Source organism: Wyeomyia smithii, chromosome 3, assembly GCF_029784165.1.
Source record: "Wyeomyia smithii strain HCP4-BCI-WySm-NY-G18 chromosome 3, ASM2978416v1, whole genome shotgun sequence".
Classification (NCBI taxonomy): Eukaryota; Metazoa; Arthropoda; class Insecta; order Diptera; family Culicidae; genus Wyeomyia; species Wyeomyia smithii.
Genome location: NC_073696.1, coordinates 138,130,952 through 138,154,410, shown reverse-complemented (window position 1 = coordinate 138,154,410; position 23,459 = coordinate 138,130,952). Strand labels below are relative to the sequence as shown.

General features: G+C 41.8%; 1 protein-coding gene across 2 annotated transcripts in view; it reads right to left on the bottom strand.

The window, feature by feature from the left end:
• Positions 1-2,200: 2,200 nt before the first annotated feature.
• Positions 2,201-23,459, bottom strand: part of LOC129731353 (cartilage oligomeric matrix protein) — a 531,272-nt gene continuing 510,013 nt past the window's right edge. For both annotated transcript variants that reach the window (XM_055691254.1, XM_055691255.1), the window contains one exon: positions 2,201-2,409. In XM_055691254.1, coding sequence (XP_055547229.1) covers positions 2,333-2,409 — 77 coding nt within the window. In that variant the 3' untranslated portion in view covers positions 2,201-2,332. The remainder of the gene's footprint in view (positions 2,410-23,459) is intronic.

Genomic DNA, 23,459 nt, shown 5'->3' with positions numbered 1-23,459 from the left:
AAACGAGGGTACCAATCGAGCAATGTAAATAAACAAGGTGATAATGTTAGGAGTGGATGAAAAGTGTTGTAATTAAGCGTGATAAAGAATATGTGTTTTTTCCGAAGTTTTAACTACACATTTCAATCCAACATTAAACCTGTACACTGTTCAGTTAAATTTAACAAAGCATCTACGGTTTTATCTTTCAAAACTGTGTACCTTGTGAAGAATTTCAAAAAATGATATTCCCTTATGCATGGTGAAAAACAGAACTGTATAGTTCTTGGCAACAAACGGCACAAAAACTGTGTTGCCGAAACGATAGATTTTCTCTTTGCGCGACTCTATATACACATAGACTCTGGTTATCAAGAACTCTAGTATCACAGGATCTTGCTCGTAGTTCTGGATCGTTATACAGAACCAATTCTGATTAGTTGACACTCCTAAATGTTAGGTTCGATTCCTAACAAAGTCCAAATAATTTTCGGGTAAGAAACGTTTTGGATGAGCCTTGGATCAACATGCTATTGGAAAATCGATTTTTTCTATTTATTTTCGAATTATTGGTATTCTTTTGAAGGGTTAGGGACAGACTAACAGACATAACACGTCGAAAAAATTTTCAAGAAAATCATCGTTTGGATGATTCCAGTACTTTACGTTAGTAACACTAGCCCCATCTGCTGTCGTGTTCGCGCTGCGTCATGTATTATGCATTTAGTTGAAAATTGGAGTTGTCGACTAGCGACATTCGATTTTTCTCTCATACCGTACATTATACCTAACGTCGGAAGTAATGCGCAGTAAAACAAATCAGATGCGCTATTCAGCGCACTACTTCCGACGTTAAGTATAATAGAGCTCTTCACGCCAGATCTCATTAATACAGGCTTAGTCTGTATCCTAATAAAATCGATTTTTTTTTATTCTCGCTTATTTTCCGTCGGTCTAGTTCCGCCACTGTTGTGGCCAATCACCGACGCCCAGGGAGGCAACTCCACACCCAGGACCCCAACTCACGACCCGTTTATTAACGGACCGGCGCCAACGGCTTTACTTCCTCATGCGATGGAAGGCGTGATCCCAGAGATTTTTCGCCTCAGAAAATCTCCCGGTGTCGGCTAGGATTGAATCTAGACCAGTTGGGTTGGTTGTGAGTGGATCACGCCACCTCACAACCATCGACACCTATGTCGGCGGTGGGATTCAAACCCAGGCGTCGAGCGTGATTGGCGGAGACGTTGCCAACCACACTAGGCCCCCGCTCTGATAAAATCGATTTGTTTTCAACCAAAAAATCAGCTGATATTCAATTTCGAAAAATATTGCACTTATGAATCCTAGTTCATTAGTGTTACCTGTTTTAACAAACTTTGTTTTAGTGGAAAACCAGATGAAATAAAACTAAAAATCGGCTAACAACTTGAATAAAAGCTCGGGGCAGGAGGAATTTTTTTGTTACTACCAGCGTGTTGATTATTTGCAACCAAAGTTAAACTTGTATTAGTGAAATCGACCACTAATACTAGCGCAGATAGAAAGGTCTATGTACGGTATGAGAGAAAATCGAATGTCTCTAGTCGACAACTCCAATTTTCAACTTAATGCATAATATTTCGACACCAGCGCCAGCGTTACTGCATGTGTCAAATGGGGAACTACAAAATATGTATGAGATTGCAAGACAGCGCCCCAGACGACGATTTTGCGCGATGACTGTTATTGGATTGAAAATTTGAAATGAACTTTTTTTGTGGCGATGGAGCTAGGTTCCAGTGTTACGTCTGTTAGTCTGTGGTTGGGGGTTTCAGATTTGTGAGGAATCAAGTGGAATCAATTATATTGCAGAAAAAAAGTGGAATCAATGAAATTTTGTTTTGACTCTTCGATATCAAGTTTTAACATATCAATATGACGATGAACCACTTTAATACTCATAGCCATGCAACGACATCTAGTTCTGATGTGAATGGAAAAATCGATAGTTTCTATAATGCTTTGATAGATGGCAATACACAAACAGTTGCGCTCACTGGTGTGATTTAGTGGCAGAAATTGGAGATTGATAATCTTTTGGAAAGACTCTATATGTGCATACTCCATGTCGTTACAGTTTGTAATAGCAAACATAGTCCAACATCAAGCATGCAAATGTGTCTCAGACAAAAGCTCTTTGATTTCTTTTTTCGTTTCTCAGTAATAATTCATTGCTGTATTTAAAAAACTACCACATAGATTTTGAACTATGATTTATTCAAATTGTTAGTGTTAGCGATACTGTTTAGCGTGATTTGCTGATGTAAACACTAACATATTTCGGAAATAAAGAAGTTAACACCGGTAGCGCTCACGCTTTGTTGTCTACTTGTACTTCTTTCTGCAAACGGGATGGTAACTCTCGGTATATTGCTTCTGGAACGTTATCTAAAAATAAAGCATGAAGAGAATTTGTTTTGTGTTACTGAAAGTGAAATAGTGTTATAATATTGTGTAGCATATATGGCATATATATATATATATATATATATATATATATATATATATATATATATATATATATATATATATATATATATATATATATATATATATATATATATATATATATATATATATATATATATATATATATATATATATATAGATATATATATATATATATATATATATATATATATATATATATATATATATATATATATATATATATATTTATATATATATTTATATATATATATATATATATATATATATATATATAAATATATATATATATATATATATATATATATATATATATATATATATATATATATATATATATATATATATATATATATATATATATATATATATATTATATATAGTAAATTCATTTTTCTCACTAAACTCGCCAAAAAACAGTAGTGGCGAACTAGTTGTAGCATCAATCGATTATGATATATGAAGCTAGTGGGGTTATAACATGTGCATCCACTTGGTCTCAGTAGACAGGTTAATACGTTGATCGCGCGGTGTACGTTGAGTATTTTAAAACTCAGCATGGAAAATAGGTTCAATTGATGGGTTATCACTGATGCTCACCTAATTTTTTTTCTTGAATCTTATAGCATTTTTTCTCAGCTTTCCAATGCTGGTCTCAGATCAAAAATCGGTAGTTGCTAACTCCGCCTGTTACGATTCTCTTGGTTCAGTTTAGCCTTTACGAATAGACTTGAATTATTGAGAACTGTAGCAGAGGGTTCAAAGCCTCTGTAAAGGAGGATGGTTGCAACAGCTCTTAACCATGGCTGTTGCGTAAAATCCAATGGTTAAAACCCCTAAGCTAAGGTGTTATGCGACCCGTGCCGATGGATGACTTGGTGGGGGGGTTTAAGAAATACCTAGCCTCTAACGGAGCCTGTGGAGTACCAGGGCACCCTTCACAGTAATTAGCCCTTACTGCATCACGCGGGTCACTGATGCAGCGGACTCATCTTTACCCAGCGACTCGTGGGAATTTAATGAACGACAAAACTTAGCAAAATTCGGCCACCGGCAGCCTCTCTTTGCCGGAACCCATGGACTCATCGGAGCGTAGTCCAATAAAAACAAACGCACCGGGCAGAACGGAGGAGATGGAGCATGAGGATGATTTCAACCTCGACAGCGAATCGCTGGACGGATGACCCTCTGCTTCATCCTTAATCCTTCTTTCTCCACAAGGGAATGACGAAAGTCAAATGGACTTAGTTCCCGGTCCACAGACAAGGCCCGATGACGAAGGGAAACCCGAATCATCGGCACCCCTTGTCAAGCGACTTTCAAATGCGCAAAGGCGGCGACTGAGCAAAAATCTTCGCTCCGGTCTCTCGTACGAAGAAGCCAGGAAGCTGGCCCTCCTTCCAACAAAGCAGCCTGCTCAATCGAACCAAGTCGCCGTCAAGCGACAGCAGTAGGACGACTTGGTGTCCCCAAACACCAGTACTAAGTGTCCACAGCCTAAAAAACTGCGGAACGGCACTGGTTTGGGGTCATCGGGTTCGAAGCCGCTCCCGAAGAGCACATATAGGGACATGGTGGGAGCTATAAGCCTTGCGGTTACTTCTGCTATCCACCCCAGCTCCCTGCTTACAACGGACCAGCTTCAGGCTGTCCGGACCTCCATCCTCGATCACATTGCGGACCAGGAAAATCCAACCACCAAGCCCAAGTTTAACGGTTGCCATCTAAAAAATGCCTTCCTGCAACTTGCCTGTGCCGACAACGACACAGTGCAGTGGTTGGAAAGGGAGGTACCTTCTCTCGTACCATGGGAGGGAGCACAACTTCGTGTATACCACATGAAGGATCGCCGAAGGCCAGACGGTATGTCGGTTAATTCGCGGACAGTGCGAACTCTCCGGACGAGAAGATTCTTCGTTCACTCCAGAATCAGAACGACCATCTCTCTACCAAAATGTGGCGAGTCTGTCACCGCAAATTGGTAAAGACCTTGGTCGAACTAGTTCTGGATATTGACGAAGAATCGGCCAAACTCGTTGAGAGTAGAAATAATGAACTGCACTACGGTTTCGGCAAAGCACGCATCCGAAAGGTAAGCGGAAGGCCGAACGTCCCAGGCAGGAAAGACTCCGTCGCAATGTCAGGGAAGGTACGTGCGGGTAACTCCTCCGGGAGTACTCTGCCACCACCCAGGCAAAGCGATCCTGCCAATGGGCTAAAGGTTCGCGTGGGAAACTCCTCCGGGAGTGCCCCACAACCACCCAAACGCAACCCTGCGGTTGGGAAGGTACGCGCAGGATGCTCCCCCGTGAGTGCCCTGTCACCACCCAACAACGCAACCCCGCGGCTGCTCGGACGGTTCCGCCGAAGACTCGCAAGAGTGTGAAGCATCAACCACCGAAAAGTCGCACCCCCCGGAGTCAAAAACCGCCACAGTATGCGTGACGACCTTCTGTTGCCAATCGACTGCTGCAACCGAAGCCGAACAGTGAGGAAGAGCAACTTCCATCAACCAGCCAAATCGCTGTTGGCAGCCGTCAGCCAATACCAGGATCATCTTCCGATCCGGACAAAGACGGCAACTTCACTGCAAAGTGAGCAGCCTTCGCTGCGTGCAAGCGAATCTCCATCACGCAAAAGGCGCCTCGGGTGTTCTTTGCAGGAGATTCGCCAAAGAGCAGCTAGCGGCTGCATTCATCCAGGAGCCGTGGATCAACGAATCCAAAGTTCTCGGACTCAACGCTCCTAACGGTAGGTTAATCTACTGTGACACGCAGTCCAAACCAAGGACTGCAATTCTGCTAAATAGAGAACTAAAATTTTTACCTATTACAGAATTTATCCAACGCGACGTCGTTGCCGTCACGGTTGAAGTACCGACAACCAGAGGAAAGCAGGAAATGGTTGTCGCGTCGGCCTACTTCCCGGGTGACCAAGGTGATATACCGCCACCCGAAGTTGCTGCGCTCGTGCGGTACTGCAAGGCCAGTTTCTGATCGGCTGCGATGCCAACGCTCACCACACGATCTGGGGCAGCTCGGACACCAACACCAGGGGTGAGTACCTACTTGAATACCTTACTTCTAACGATGTCAATGTATGTAATGTAGGGAATAACCCCACGTTTATCAACGCTATCAGACAGGAGGTCCTTGATCTCACTCTGTGTAGCGCCTCGATTTCTGAAAGGATTAAAAATTGGCATGTCTCCGATGAAACTAGTTTATCGGACCACAGACACATCGTTTTTAATATAGAGGCTAACCCTCTGAAAAGAGAGCTGTTCAGAAATCCTAAGAATACAGATTGGGAATCCTTTAAGGAACACCTGATCGATTCACGAACTTTCAGTTACAGTAACATTCGAAATTCAGTTGACCTGAATTCGGCAGCAAATGATCTACAAAACAGAATCATGGATGCTTTCGACGCTAACTGTCCACTAACACAGCGGTCAGTATGCCGTGACGTACCCTGGTGGAATGATCAACTTAGTGACCTTCGTCGGGAAACTAGGCGGTTGTTCAACAGGGCGAAAGTCAAGTCTAACTGGGACGACTACAGGGCGTCCCTCACTAAGTACAACGCCGAGCTACGCAAGGCCAAACGGAAATCCAGAGTTTGTTTCTGTGAAAGAATCCAAACTCTGCCGGAAGCTACGCGGCTCCAAAAGGCGATGTCCAAAGACCATACTAACGGTTTAGGACAGGTGAGGAAAGAGGATGGATGCCTCACTGTCGCTGAAGCTTCAATAGGTTGGGCTCTAAGCTCATTCGACCCTATGAAGTCACCTGGTCCAGACGGCATACTACCCATCTTTCTACAAAAATCGGCCGCAGTTATCATGTCCGAAATCATCAACCTCTTCAGAGCCAGCTTTATCCTGGGCCATATTCCGGATAACTGGCTGAAGGTGAAGGTAGTGTTTATCCCCAAAGTTGGAAGAAAGGACAAAACCCTACCTAAAACTTTCAGACCCATAAGTCTAACTTCATCGCTTCTCAAGTTGATGGAGAAAATAATGGATAAATATATCCGTGATGAGTTTCTTAAAGACTCCCCGCTGAACAGGAACCAACATGCCTATCAAAGCGCCAAGTCAACAGAAACTGCTCTTCACAGCTTAGTGACGTTGATTGAAAAGTCCCTGAGTTATCAGGAGACGGCGCTATGTGCCTTTCTTGATATTGAAGAGGCCTTCGATAACACGTCCTTTGCATCAATTGATACGGCTCTTTCTCATGAGGGAATCGACCAAACTTCAAGGAACTGGATACACGCAATGCTCTCTAGCAGAGTGATCACAGCAACCTTGGGAGATTTGTCTGTAACAATGTCAGTGATCAAGGGATGCCCGCAAGGAGGAGTTCTCTCGCCCTTGTTATGGTCACTAGTTGTCGACGCACTTCTCAACAAGCTTTCACAGCTTGGTTACGAGGTCATTGGATACGCCGATGACATCGTCCTCATCGTCAGAGGTAAAGATGACGCAACTCTGTCGAGCCGAATGCAAACGGCTCTGAATACCACCATGTCATGGTGTTTACAGGAGGGTCTAAACATAAACCCCTTAAAAACAGTCCTTATTCCATTCGGCAGACGAAGGACGCTCTCCATCACTCCTATAATACTGAATGGAGTTAGACTGGGCTTCAGCAATGAAGTCAAATATCTCGGAATTATTCTGGACAAGAAACTGAACTGGTCTGCACAACTGGATCATGCCGCTAAGAAAGCGATCTCAGCGATCTGGGCCTGCAGAACTCTGTTCGGTAATACCTGGGGACTGAAACCAGACTTGGCACTCTGGTCTTACAAGACCATTGCCCGACCAAGAATCACCTATGCTGCCCTAGTGTGGTGGCCAAAGGTGAACGAAGTGACTGCGCAAGCCAAACTCAAAAAAGTTCAAAGACTTGCATGTCTTTCGGTTACCAGCGCTATGCGAACAACTCCAACTGCAGCCATGGAAGCTATGCTTTGCCTACTACCTCTACATCTTCATGTGAAAAAGGAAGCAGAGCTTGGCGCTCTAAGGTTGCAAATGAGGAAAACCATACTTGAAGGGGACCAAATCGGCCACCTTCGCATACTTATGGAGTTCAAACTAACTCCGCTATTAACCACAGTCTCCGACTGGATGGACGTTAGGACCAACATGGATATTCCATATAGAGTGATTGAAACAAACCGCTCTATGTGGAACAATGGAGGGCCTAATCTTCCACCTGGCATCGTCAGTTTTTATACGGACGGCTCGAAAATGGGATCCCTAACGGGATCTGGTATATACGGACCCGGTATCAGGGAAACGTTTTCCCTGGGAAAATGGCCCACCGTTTTTCAAGCAGAGGTATATGCCATATATATCTGCGCAAAAATATGTCTGCAACGCAACTACAGACATGCGAAAATCGGTATATTCTCGGACAGTCAAGCAGCACTACTAGCACTTAAGTCCGTCAAATGCGCTTCCAAACTTGTTTGGGAATGCATTGAAACTCTACGGGAACTTTCCCGACAGAATTCAGTTTTTCTGTTTTGGGTGCCCGGACACTGCGGAGTCGAGGGTAATGAGCACGCTGACTACCTAGCAAGACAGGGATCAGCTCAGCGGTTTATTGGCCCCGAGCCGTTTCTGGGTACGTCCATTTCCGCTATCAAAAGCGAACTACTAACTTGGGAAAGGCTAGAAATAGTATCCCAATGGCAACAGGCACAGGGTTGTAGACAAGCTAAACAGTTTATCTATCCGAGCCCAGGAACCGCCAGAAAGCTACTTAGTCTAAATCGTAGTGACCTACGGATAATCACGGGACTCCTCACCGGACACTGTCCCGCTTTTTATCATTTAAAGAAAATCGGCGTAGTGTTGAACGACACCTGCCGATTCTGCAAATCTGAACCGGAGAGTTCAGAGCATTTGCTTTGCTCTTGCGAAGCTCTTGCTTCCTCTAGGTACAACTTCTTAGGAAGTTACCTTTTAACTCCATACCAAGCATGGAGCTCCAATCCCAAGCAGGTCATTAGTTTCATCAACTATGTTGTACCTAATTGGGGTACAGGTTTACAACAAAACAGTTCTACTCCATCAATGAGTACGAACAATCCGTAACCTGTGCACAGCAATCGGGGCCCGCCACAAAAGACAATCAGCAAGAATGTCGCAGTGGCACTTCAGTACCCAGTGCCCTTCAGGCATACAGATAAAAAAAAATCGGTAGTTGCGAACACGGTCAAAAATGTATTTTTCTGATATAATCCAAGATGGCGGCCTAAATTCTGATTACTTCAAATGAAAGCCCTATCATTCCTCTTTACAGAAAAGTGCTACTTGGAGTATTTTACATAACGAATTTTAGAGATATAGCTCAAATAATACATCAAGAATTGCTAAAATATCAACTTTTCTGAAAACTGTTTCGCCCCTCGGTGACCAAGGGGTCAACAAATTCGATCAAACAAAAATGGCATTATCATTTTTTCTCCATTTCTAATAACTATGTGCATTAATATCAAATTTGAAAGACCTTGTGCACCTAGTGGCCTAGTTTCAGCGAGAATTGCTCACCTGTCATAAACCACAGCATACAAATACCAATACCCACATGAACTGGTCATAAATGCATAACAGTCCCATGTAATTTCTCATCACTTTCTACTTAAACTTCATAAACCTCTTCACATACCCGGTGCTCTCAAAAAATCGCAAGAAAAAGCTTTTTCTTACTAAATTGATTAAAAATTATGAATTTTGGTCAGTCCCATGTTACAAATAAACGCAAAACAAGCTCAGTGCTGAAACTAACCAGCATAAAATTATGGTCCTTATCATAGAAATACCAATTGAAGTACTAATAGGAAAAATAATTAACTTGTTGCCTAAACAAGTATTGTGTCATAAATATATTTACCTCGGATAAATGCATTTTTGCCCACACATGTTATACACACATACACGTAATACACACACACTCAAACACACACACACATTACTCACACACACACTACTCACACACACATTACTCACACACACGCTACTCAGACACACACACTACTCCCACGCACACGCTACTCAGACTCACCCACGCTACTTACACACACACACACACAGTGACACACACATTTTTTTGTTAGGGAATTAGGATTACGTTGTCCATTCATGTGAACTTTTGTAATATATCCCAGTCAATTGCTATACGTGTCCTTTTGCAAAATACAATGACCACTATTGTTGTGAGTGATCAGGTACCTGCACCGACACGCTTCCAGTCAGGTTAAATATGGTTTATGAAGCCAATCACCTTTCCAGGATTCAAAGACCAAATCTCTTTCGGCTGTAAGAAGCTACTGCCAAGAAGCCTTGATCTGCGTTTAAATAATGCACCACAACTGCAAAGCAGATATTCCGATGTCTCGCGTTCCGTATTAAGCGTATAAAAGCGACAGATATCATCCTGAACCCGGCCAATGTTCTTTAAATGATATTGTGCAAAGAGCTCTTTTGTTGAGCTCTAGGAGCTTTTTTGAATGGTTTTCGTTTGGTGTTATAAATCTTTTAGATTGGGAACACTTTTTGACATCCAACCAATTGGTTATCACTTTTTGTTTCTCCCAGCGTTTAAGCTCCATTTTCACTGCACAGTTTGATATACCGCAGAAAGGTTCTGGGCCGATAAACTGTGAGTTAGATCCTTGTTTTGCAAGTTCGTCTGCCCTTTATTCCCACCAATGCCACAATGTCCTGGAACCCAAAACAAATTTACTGAGTTTGTCTGACACAGCTGTCGCAATGTGAGAATACATTCCCAGACAATCTTGGATGTACATTTATAAGCATCAAGTGCTTTCAGCGCTGCTTGACCGTCAAAGAAAATACAAATATTTGCATGTTTGTATTTTCTAGTCAGACACATTCACACATTCAAGGATTGCAAAAATCTCTGGTTGAAACACTGTTGGCCAGTGTCCCATTGCCACTGAAATATTAATTCCAGGGCCGAAGATTCCTGTATCAGTTTTTGTACCTATTTTTGAGCTATCTGTGAAAAATATCGTTGAACCGGGACGGACATCAAGAACTCCGACTTCTCAGTCTGTACGCGACGTTTCGCATACCTTGCATGGGCGTAGCCAGAATTTCAAATAGGGGGGGGGGGGGGGGGTAAGCTCTTCGAAATTTTAGAAGTTAAAAATTTGATCTCAAGAATCCACGAACATGGCAAAAGATAAAGTTGATCAGCAGCTGCAACCGGGAATTCAAGATACGATTCTCAAGATGGCCTAACTTACACAGCAGATGGCGGCCCAGCAGCAGCAGCCTTAGTATCAAGCCCCGGAGCAGATTTTGGAGTGCTTCTCATCGAACATCACCGACATTCGAAGAAGAAAACGGAGTTACGTTCGGACGCTGATTAACCGCTACCAGAATCTCTTCGAGAATGATGCAGGCCAGCTGAATGATGCGGCGAAGGTACGTCTACTTCTCCGGAAGCTGGCACCCATTCGCACAGCCGCTATCTCAACTACATCCTGTCAATGCTTTCCAAGGACGTGAAGTTCAAAGACACAGTCAAGATTCTCAATAAAATCTTCGGACATCAAACGTCAACGTTCCGGAGGCGGTTCATATGTCTGCAGTTAGTAAAATGCAAATCTGAAGATATTAACAGCTACGGCGGTAACGTCAATCGAGCCTGTGAAGATTTTCAGTTCCAGAACCTAACACCGGATTATTTCAAGTGCATCATTTTCGTCAGCCACCATTTTGAAAGCCACAAAATATGTGGATGTCCAGACAAAACTACTTTTTATGCTAGGGAATGTAAAGCCTGAATCACTAATTACTCTACAATCGTTTATTGATAAGTATCAACGCCTTGTCAACTTAAAGGAAGACACCGCGATCATCGAGCAACAGAGCAGCGGCTCGAAATCTACAGTTCACGCCGTCAGGGACAAGAAGAGTGCCCCGTATCGGGGAAATTCTTCGAAGCATGAAGGTAAAAAACCGATGACACCATGTCGGCAGTGCGGTCAAATGCATTTTGTGAAGGACTGCTTTTTCAACAACCACCTTAGCAAGGACTGCCACCGCATTGGCCACAAAGAAGGACACTGTTCCTGTTCGAAGAAAACGATTCAAATCGTATCGTAAAGGCTCCTGTTTCTAAAGATCCACCAGCTGAACATGAAGAAGTTCAAGAGCTTTCCTGCCACTATTATAAGCTCCACCACAACTTATGGCTGAAGAACAACAAACCCTTGTCCTTGAAATGAGTGTGAAAAATTTTATTGTTCTTTGTCCAACCTCGAATAGAAATAGATGTTCTTTAGTAAAACTTTTAAGTTCATTTAAACCTTTGGATATATCAGTGATCAACACTAAATTTCATTTTTTTATTAACACTTAACTAAACCAAATTGTAATTTAATTTACACTAACCGTACCGTAGAAAGATAACAAAAACAATGTCGTTAAATAAAAACCATCTTCCTTCTATCCTCCGCAAATCGCTGCAGCCCTAATTCAGTAAATTACTCATGATTGTTGTTAACCATCTGCCGATGAACACTCAGCAAACAAAGAGCACTCAACCGCTGTTCAACCATTGTTGACCTCAGCCAGGTTTTCACCCGACGTATTGTGCTGAACGAGCGTTCAATCGTGCATGTTTCACATGGTAGAGCAAGTCCAATTTTAATTGCTTTCTCAGTCGCAGGAAAGAGAAAACGGGCTTCATCTAGCAGGTCTATAAGATCCAGTTCTTCCAAGTTCTTACGGTCTGCTCTCATGCTGCTGCAATGTTGATACCAAACTCCCACCTCTTCAATAAAATTTTAAACTTCGTAAAAAAATACGAAACTTTCGGCTTTGCGCTTGAACTCTTCCAACGACATGCACTAATTTCACTAAACTGTGTTTCCAGTGAGGTTACAAGAGAATCAAGGTAAGAAATTGTCACAGAGCGGTTCCAATACTCCAAGCTAGTTGATGCAGGCGGATTTGCCCAAGCATTTTAATCAATTATTTTTGATCTGGCTGATACTTTACACAGATGTTTCTGTGTGCTAAAGATGTCATTTTGTGCTAATAGAGTTATTGAAAAAAAATTCTGCACCAATGTCAACAACTAGGGAGGGGGGGGGGGGGAGGGCAAGGCCCTGTTCACTGAATGGAATTTCTACTCCTCCAAGCTTGAGAGTTTTTCGATTGAATTTTCACTTTCTAGTGAAAGGTACGATTACAGCTTTTGACGGATTAATTCTGAGACCCTCCTTCATACACCAAGACTGGGTATACTTCAGAGCCTCCTGCATTCTTTCCGAAACTATGTTGTCAAACTTTCCTCTTACCAAGATGACTATGTCATCTGCAGAGCCCACAACTTCGAAACCTTTTGCTTCTAAGCTTTTGAGAAGATCGTCCACCACCAAAGACCACATAAGTGACGAAAGAACTCCTCCTTGCGGACATCCTTTCGTTGCCCTTATCGTGATAGACGAACCTCCCAACTCAGAAGTGATTTTTCTTTTTGCAAGCACTGTATGAATCCAGTCAACAATTGGTAAAATAGGAAGTAGGTAGACGGAAAATTCCTAAATTGAAGTTAGGTAGCCATATGTTGTGGTTGTTTTTGTCCTGTACTGGATCTAGGGTTTTTTGGGGTAGTATTTTGAAAAGCCATGAAAAATTATTACCTACATCTTTATTGAGCAGTGTGGATGGATGTTGTTTGTAGATTTCTAGACTTTCAGATACGTCCAATTTCTATAACTTATTACCGGGGCGAAGCAGGTGAATGTTATCCGAAGTTAGTGGATGTCCCTCATTAAATACATGTTCAGCCACTTTAGATTTGAAAAGGTGTGGTGGATCATTTTTGGAAACTTTGCATGATTTGGTGACTTCTGCCATATGCTCTTTAAAACGGATTCTCAGGTTTCTTTTGGTTTGCCCAATATAAATATTGCAGTGGCAACAAGCAACTTTATAAACCCCTGCTTTATTTAATTCATCAATTGAATCCTTAGTGGAGCCCAAAATTGTTTTGAGTTGGGTATTCCTACTAGTGTAGACGATATCCATGCCAAATCTTTTGAATTTTGAGTGAAGTTGACGTGTCAAGGCCCCATCATATTCCACAGCTATTCTTTTCAGGTCTTCTGTAATTGGGGTGAGTGTTGTAAAAGATTCTCTAAATTGAATTCGCTTCTTTTTGTTTATAATGGCTTGAATGGTGCTTTCATTATAACCATTTACCTTTGCAACTTCGAAAATGTATTCCAATTCCTTTTTCCTGGCTATTTTACTGAGGGGTAGGGTTTCCATCCGATGTATCATGTGGTGGAAGGATGCCATTTTATGCTGGAAGGAATGACTAGAAGTGGTGGGTATTACCCGTTTTGTGTTGCTATGCCCAGAAAATTCCCAAGTCAATCGGTTAACAGTACGGAAGCTTTCGTTGAAAATTTGAAATCTTCGGGTAACATTGAAGCGGATGAGATAATGGTCTCGTTTGACGTGACGGCTTTGTTTCCGAGTGTTTCAGTGAATGAAACCTGAATCTTCTTGAGGATTGGTTAATTCCTCAATATACTGATAGCACTTGGAAAAAGAAAGTCGTGAGTCTCATGAAACTAACCTTTGTATGAAAGAAAATTATTTCACTTTTCGAGGTAAATTTTGCAAACAAAGAAGATGAGCTCTAATGGGAAATCCTCTCTCTCCCTTCTTAAGTGAGCTATTCATGGCAAACATAGAAAACAAATTAGAAACCAATAACCTTTTACCAATCCGCTGGTGGAGATATGTGGATGATATTTATTGTATTTTGAAAGAGACGGAACTTGAAGCGTTTTTTACATCTCTTAATAATATTCACAGAGATATAAAATTTACGATTGAAAAGGAACAAAACAATAGTCTTCCCTTCCTAGACGTTGTTGTTGTTAGAAAGTCTAAGGACTTAGAAATTGAGATTTTTAGGAAGCCTACGAACACAAAACGGGTAATACCCACCACTTCTAGTCATTCCTTTCCGCATAAAATGGCATCCTTCCACCACATGATACATCGGATGGAAACCCTACCCCTCAGTAAAATAGCCAGGAAAAAGGAATTGGAATACATTTTCGGAGTTGCAAAGGTAAATGGTTATAATGAAAGCACCATCCAAGCCATTATAAACAAAAAGAACCGAATTCAATTTAGAGAATCTTTTACAACACTCACCCCAATTACAGAAGACCTGAAAAGAATAGCTGTGGAATATGATGGGGCCTTGACACGTCAACTTCACTCAAAATTCAAAAGATTTGGCATGGATACCGTCTACACTAGTAGGAATACCCAACTCAAAACAATATTGGGCTCCACTTAGGATTCAATTGATGGATTAAATAAAGCAGGGGTTTATAAAGTTGCTTGTTGCCACTGCAACAAGGTTTATATTGGGCAAACCAAAAGAAACCAGGGAATCCGTTTTAAAGAGCATATGGCAGAAGTCACCAAACCATGCAAAGTTTCCAAAAATGATCCACCACACCTTTTCAAATCAAAAGTGGCTGAACATGTATTTAATGAGGGACATCCACTAACTTCGGATAACATTCACCTGCTTCGCCCCGTTATTAATTTATGGAAATTGGACGTATCTGAAAGTTTAGAAATCTTCAAACAACATCCATCCACACTGCTCAATAAAGACGTAGGTAATCATTTTTCATGGCTTTTCAAAACACTACCTCAAAAAACCCTAGATCCAGTACAGGACAAAAACAACCACAACATATGACTACCTAACATCAGTTTAGGAATTTTCCGTCTACCTACTTCTACCTACACGCATATAAATAGGGGTTACTCAATTATGCTCTTCAACAGTCCACATAAGCACTTAACCCTTCTGTATGGCCGAAAGGGATTTTCTTCAGCGATTTTGAGAATTTGAAAGCTGAGCGGGTTTTTTGGGGACCTGCGAAAATTCCACGAACCGATGTAGGAACCCCCCGGATGGTTTCAACGTAAAATTAAATACCTTCTTCACCTACCAAGAATTGCCGACAACGGAACGCACGTCATACCGCATTATGGAAGCCCCTGAACCACCCGACGTAGTCGACAATTACCGTTCGTCCTCGTTTACAGCAGTCTGTTCCGGCCATCCAAGTCGTTCCGTTCCTGTGTTCGGAGTTGGTGAGGGGGCTATCCAACTTGCTCGCTTAGGCAAGTATAATTTAACTAGAGCTTCTTCGTGTCCTTCCCATTTGCAGTGCTGCTTCATCCATTTACTATCAAGTCTCGGTGACCGACAAAAGGACCATGAAATTTGCTCGCTCAGTGCCATTTAGCGACAAAATTTCCACTACTACGTCATCAAGCTTCTCTACTTCTACCTGTCGGATACTGGGACGCAACAAAGTTGGCATTGTGGAAACCCCTGAGCCCCCCTCCACTGTCGAGCCACTGCAGCCTGCAATCATCAGCCGTCCCGGTCCAGTGCGTGGGTGTGGCAAAGGGGTTCTACAATCCGCAATAAACGGCAAGTATCAACTTTGTACGTAGCAAACTTACAGAGTTTGCACTGGAAGTGTCTGATGCGTTATTTGACTGCATCGTCATAACTGAGTCTTGACTCGATTCGCAAATTCCCTCTGTTCAATTATTTGGAAGTGATTATACCGTTTATCGGACTGACCGATGCTCGAGGAACAGCACAAAGGCAAGGGGTGGCGGAGTTATTATTGCTGTTCGGCGCTCTTTGTCATCAGCATTGCTAGTTGAAGCCTCAGATGAGTAACTTGAGCAGTTATGAGTTACGATCATGAATGGCGAGTCAAATTTTGTAATCGGTGCTATTTATATCCCACCTAATTTGCGGAATGAAGTGGATATTATTGATCGCCATATCGCATCTGTTGAAAAAGCTGTTACTTCGATTGGTATTAACGACGATCTTCTTTTGTTTGGAGACTATAACCGATCTGGTTTAAACTGGGCTCGACGCATATAGATGAAGAAAAAAAACCTGGGCTCGACGCTTTGCGATCATCTGTTAACATCGGCAGTTCTCGTTTGTTAGACGGCATGGCTTTTCACAGTATGCACCAGATCAATTCTGTCTGTAACCCGAATGGTAGATAGCTGGATCTGATCTTCGCTAACTTGCATGTTTTGCCAGCGTGCTCAGTCACCACTGCTCCTGCTCCCCTCTGTAATGTTGACGTCCATCACCCTCCAATAATGGTCACCGTCAACAAACCTGTTAAAACACAGTTCATAGATGAGTTCGATTCTAATAGTTTTAACTTTCGACGAGGAAATTATGATGCTATCAATTTAGCACTGAGAGATATCGACTGGACCTCTTTCAACCGATTTAGGGCTGTGTACGAAGCCGTGTCATATTTCACCGATATAATCCAGGATCTTATACTTCAGCATGTTCCAAAAGTTTGTCCTCGTTCGAAACCTATTTGGGGAAACAAGCAACTTACTAGACTTAACCGCACTCGTAAATCAGCCTTGCGTGCCTATCAAAGGAATAGAAACCCTGTTAATCGCATCCGCTTTAATTGTGCTAGCCGGTCCTACAAAGCCCTGAACAGAAGTCTGTATGCAGCATTTGTACGTAAAGCCGAATACAACCTACGTCTGAACCCGAAAAGCTTCTGGAAGTTTGTAAATACGAAACGTAAGGAGGAAGATTTACCTTTCACTATGTTTTTGCTCAACAGTGAAGAGTCTACGAATCGTAACAAATGCGACCTATTTGCTGAGCACTTTTCAAATGTCTTCAATAGCGAATGCGCTTCACCTGACGTCATTTCCTCAGCTTTGTCTCTGGTTCCCGGTGATGTACTCAGTGTTGATACGTTTCTAATTACCCATGACGAAGTTGCTAACGCTACCTGCAGTCTGAAACAGTCATGCCTTCCTGGACCATATGGTATTCCTGCTATTCTTTTGAAAAAAATGCATCGAAAATTCAAAATTTCCGCTAACTGCAATCTTGAACCTTTCTTTGCAAAATCATCAATATCTCCGTAGATGGAAGGAATCGTTTATGTTCCCGGTATTAAAGAAAGGCGATAAACGAAATATTGAACATTACCGCGAAATCTCTTTCTTGTGCGCTTGCTCGAAAGTTTTTGAATCAATTGTTCATCATCATCTTATGTTCAGCGTAAAAAAATATATTTCTACCGCGCAGCATGGGTTTTATCCTGGCAGATCTGTATCCACAAACTCACTGGAGTTTACTTCATTCTGTCTTCGTGGCATGGAACAGAGTCTTCAAATCGATGCCATCTAAACGGATTTGAAAGCTGCCTTTGATCGTGTTGATCATGGGTTACTTTGTGCCAAATGTTATAAGCTCGGAGTCGCCGCTGGGATGGTTAAACTCTTATCTACGCCATCGTAAGTTTGTTGTTAAGTTCCGGTGTGCCTCAAGGCAGCATACTGGGGCCGCTGCTCTTCTCATTGTTCATCAATGATGTCACTCGGATTTTACCACCTGGTACACGACTGCTCTACGCGGATGATACTGAGATTTTTCACCTTAATGAAACACTTGAAGATTGCAGCAGGCTTCAAGAGCTTATCGATTTGTTTAATGACTGGTGTAATCGCAACTTCATGTTGATAAGCGTCAGCCCTTGTTGTTTGATTATTCCATCGATGAAACAACTCTGCAACGAAGCGAAGTTGTCACTGACTTAGGAATCTCATTAGACACGCAAATGACGTTCCGACAGCACTACTCAACAATTATAAATAAAGCCAATCGTCAACTTGGCTTGATTTATAGGATCGGAAAGAAGTTTGAAGACCCAGGCACTTTCCGCACACTCTACTGCTCTTTGCTACAGTCGAGCATAGCATAGCATAGCATAGCATAGCATATTTGATCGCCCGTGTGTTGCCCGCGATTGACCAGAATCAGCTGAAATTGCACAAAGAACCGTCAAAATGGTGCTTAGGAGTAGCAAGCCATTTTCAGTGTACAATTCCTGGTGATCTTTCTTTTCACTGATCAATAACGTAGCTGGCCACGCCCAATGCAGATCAATCGAGGAAGGGATATCGGGAATGTTAGTTTAATACTTGTTGCTACTAGAGACCGAGGAATCCTCTGCATCATCCACAAGTATCAAAGGAAGGAATTAGTGTTAGTGGAAAGGAATTGATCTGGATCCATCGAGGTTGATGGTGCGATCTTTCCTACACAAATTCGCGCACGATATGGTTACTTCTCGGTCTTTGGGCAACCGGCCACCAGGAGACGATATAAATAGAACCACGCCACGATCGCTGCATCGGCACACAGGAGAATTGAAGTTTCTAGTTATCTTCGGCAACCTACCAATCGTTAACAGTTTGTATCACACTAAACTTCGCGTTTCATCCTGTGAGCTTTTTAAATTTACCTTGAAACGAATGGATTTCGTAAAACGCAACAACCGCACGCCAAACGCAAACTACTGGTACCAGTGAAAAATATCATACCGCGTTGTTTCGTGACATGATGGATAAGCGCTCAAGAAACCGACAAAGCGCGTAAGGGGGAAAAGTCTCTGACCAAAGAGCCAATACGAGGCACACCCGAGCGTTGTACGATGTAAGATCATTGATGCGTGGTTATTGGACTTCGAAACCGATGTATGAGGATAGTCACACTGAGCGCGGTCAAAATACCGCGCGCAAATCCTAATGTAAAACTAGGTTACTCATGCACCATTCTTGTCTTGAGTAATAATGCGGTTCGGGGAAGAAAACCGACCAGGGTTACCGGCTAAGAATATTTGCCTAAAAACGTGGACTTCGCGGAAAATTTTATAAAAACTATAATACCTACTGAGTATAAAAACTGGCAGAGTTGCATGCCTTCAAAGCAAGAAAACTTAGAAAAATGCCAATATGCATATCAAACAAAACAGAGTTAGAAGTTCATTTACAAAATGCCAAAACAATCGCTATCAACATTCAGTCGCATGGTATGATGTTATACCGACCAACGAGATTTTCAAAATAGATTTAAAAAATGTTGTTTTGCACCATTCGTCCAAAAGCTAGTTAAATCATAAAATTGGAGCGTACCATCGAATAAAATACACGTAAAGACTTGGAATGGATCAGATAGCTTGAATTTGAGCTTGATCTACTGAGCTTGAGCTACTGATCAGAATCAGTCGCAATTGTACATCAGATAATAATTTTTTTTTCGCGCCTGCATGCTAATCAAAACTGACACCTGGCGGTCAAATAAAGGAAGCAAATGTTAGATCAATGCTAGTTACTACTAGTTACTACAAGTTTATAAAAAGGCAAATATGGATACGAAACAAAGTAGAGTTCTAAGTTTATTAGCAAAATACCAAACTGATCACAAATAAAATGCGGTTATCATGGACGGCGTTTGTATGTTTCCAACTTAACTATTCAAAAAAGTTTATATGTACAAATATTATTTGACCGAACTAAGCAAAGCTTTTTGACAAAATGTTAAACTAATAACGATTAGTTGGTGTGGTCAGTGTGGACTCATGTTGGCCCGACTCACACGAATTGAACATAATCATCCAAGAGTACACTATTCGTTCAAAAGCTACGAAATCATAAATTGAATTTTAGTTTCAGGTTCATGAAAAATGAAAATAATGAGCAATCCTATTGCGCACGCATGCCGAGCAAATTGTTGAAAACACGGCAACACTTCGCATCGACTTCATCATGTTTCGACACACACACACAAGCAAACTTCAATCCAAGCAACCATCATCTCTCTTCACGCCTCACACGCAGCCAACACAAATGTACACGAATGCACTAATCACCACGCAGCACAAAAGGCAAAAAAACAAATTCTCTCTCGCTATGCTGTTCAAATCGAATGGAAGAAAAGTTGTGTGCTTTAACATAGGTAGTCAGGCCTGAAACACGTCGAATGCCAAAGCGAGCGATCGGGCGAGACTCCCGCCGCAGCTCAATAAACAGCCGTAAGTAGATCTGTTCACGAACCTACGGCAAGAATCCTACCGGACCGCCCGCGCCGGCGTCCAGCATGTTTCAGGCCTCACAGTTTCACTGTAAATGTAAAATATTATCAACACCAATACTTAGCTTCTGATTCCTGTCTCTCCAGTTGCATTTTACGAGCCAGCTGAAGCAAAAAGGTTTGCTCATTGCTGCGTGCAAAGCTCAATGGGGGATAAAAAGAAATAAACAAACACAATCCTATAATCGATGTCAGGAGAGGACGTATGATAGAGCCCATTTCTTCTCAATTTACGGCTTCCACTTCCCTCTCAATTCACTAACACTACCGTTCACTTGGTAGAAATGAAAGCGTACACGAATGGCGAGCGAACTCTATCTTCTGTGCCAATTTATACTGCATAATCAATTCCATTTTTGATCTTCTAATTTTCACTCCACTATAATTAATCTGTATCTTACACACGCGACACTCCATAAACTTGAGATTTTTCAACTTTTTATAACTTCCAGAGCGAAAATACAAGTGAATTTTATGAAAAATTTACGGACCGATTTAATGTGCGTTTGTTTTGTTAGCCATGTTGCCAGTCCTTCCTCTACTGCTCTTTGCTACAGTCGATCCTAGAAACTGCATGTGTTGTATGGGATCCATGATCATTGGATTCAACGAATTGAGCGCATTCAAAAGCACTTCATACGAAGGATTTGTCGCTCATTACCCTGTAGTAATCCTAATAATCTGCCGCCCTACGAAAACCTCTGTTTATTGATTGGTATCGCACCTCTTGAACAACGACGCAAGGATATCATGGCTAGAACAGCACACAAAATTTTGACAAGTGGTTATGATTGCCCAGCTCTTCTGACTATGCTGCAACTGCACTGCTCTCTTCGCCCGCAACGCCATCAACGACTATTGCAGTTAAATGCGCACCGCACGAACTATAGCCTTCATGAACCTATTCGTCGAATGGCTTTAGCTTATAATCTTAATGATAATTTTAATTTTTAATGTTAGTTTAACTATTTTTACATTGTAAGTGTTGTCCTATTGTACGATTTATGTTTGACTTGTAACTACTGCTATGTATTTGTGCGAAAAAGATGTTGGGTTTTTATGCCAGCTTGAAATCTGCTTCTCGCGCATACCAAGGCGGCTTTTCCCAGCCACAAACCCTTTATTAGTATAACTTCATCGAGACTACAAGTTGGATGAACAGAAAATAAATAATAATAATGATAATAATAATGATGGTTGCATGTAGCAGCCGAAATACGTATCTGCGGACGGTATTCGATTAGAGGGTATTCGAATTTTCGTAGTAGAATTAAAGGGAAACATAACCTATTCTCAAAATTCAATTCCATTCTACTAAGACGCTCAAAGAGAAATTTATCTGACTTTCTCCATTGTCTTCAACAAAACCGAAGAAAGATTAATGGGTCTGAATGCTTTAGGATGCGTCTTATCACGCTTCCCAGTTTTAGGTATGAAGATTTCTCTTACTACCCTCCATTTTATGGAACATGATTCAACCTTAAACTGGCCTGGAAAATCTCAATGAGAGAAGGAATTAGTATTGCTTCACCTTTTTAAAGCAATGCTGGAAATATTCCATCTACACTTACAGACTTAAAAGGCTCAAAGGATCTCATAGCACTTTCCACCCTGGTTCTTGTAAAAATTTCATCCGCCACATCTGATACTGTACTTTCCGTTCTAGTAGACCCAGAGCTAGTCTGCGTAGAACAAATTTCAACTCAATCAGAGATGGCTGAATCCGTCTTTTCAATAGAACCGGGAAAATGCGTTTCCATCATTAGATTTAAGGTATCACGAGGACCACTAGTATAGATTCCGTCATGACGCTTTAGATTGCCAAGCTCAACGGTATGATCTTTGGCAAGAGTCTTTTGTTATCTGGAAACAACTGGAGTTCTTTCTATAGATTCACACATTTGAACCCAAGACCTTCTTTTAGATTTCCGGATTTCATTGCTATATTCAGTTAAGGCTCTTCTTTATTGGGCCCAGTCTGAAGTACGTTTTGCTTTATTAAAAAGTTTCCGACTATTTTTTCGAAGATTTCAAGCTTCTTGTTCCACCATGGCACGTCCCTACTTGATGACGATTGTTCGGCGGGACAACTATTATTGTATGCATTTATCACCATTTCATTTAGCTGAATTGTCATAGATTCCAATTCTGAAACTGTTTCAATTCAGCTACAATTTAAAGGTTAATCTTTTCGCAAATATTGTGCATATTGATCCCAGTCTGTTTTTTTAGGATCTCTGTAAGTAACAGATGATGGTTTCCCACAAACAAAATGTGCTTGTGATCAGATAGTGCCAGTTAGCAATTTTCTCAGAAATTGCTGGACTGCATAGCGTCAGATCCAAAACTTCATCTCTGATAGCGTTTGTAAATGTTGGTTGTAGGGGATACGGGTTACACAAAATAAATATTCAGATTAAAAAATAAATTTATGTTATTTCATACTACATTACAAGCATATTATATCCAGAATCCTGCGGTTGTCGGATACTGGGACGCAACAAAGTTGGCATTGTGGAAACCCCTGAGCCCCCCTCCACTGTCGAGCCACTGCAGCCTGCAATCATCAGCCGTCCCGGTCCAGTGCGTGGGTGTGGCAAAGGGGTTCTACAATCCGCAATAAACGGCAAGTATCAACTTTGTACGTAGCAAACTTACAGAATTGCACTGGAAGTGTCTGATGCGTTATTTGACTGCATCGTCATAACTGAGTCTTGACTCGATTCGCAAATTCCCTCTGTTCAATTATTTGGAAGTGATTATACCGTTTATCGGACTGACCGATGCTCGAGGAACAGCACAAAGGCAAGGGGTGGCGGAGTTATTATTGCTGTTCGGCGCTCTTTGTCATCAGCATTGCTAGTTGAAGCCTCAGATGAGTAACTTGAGCAGTTATGAGTTACGATCATGAATGGCGAGTCAAATTTT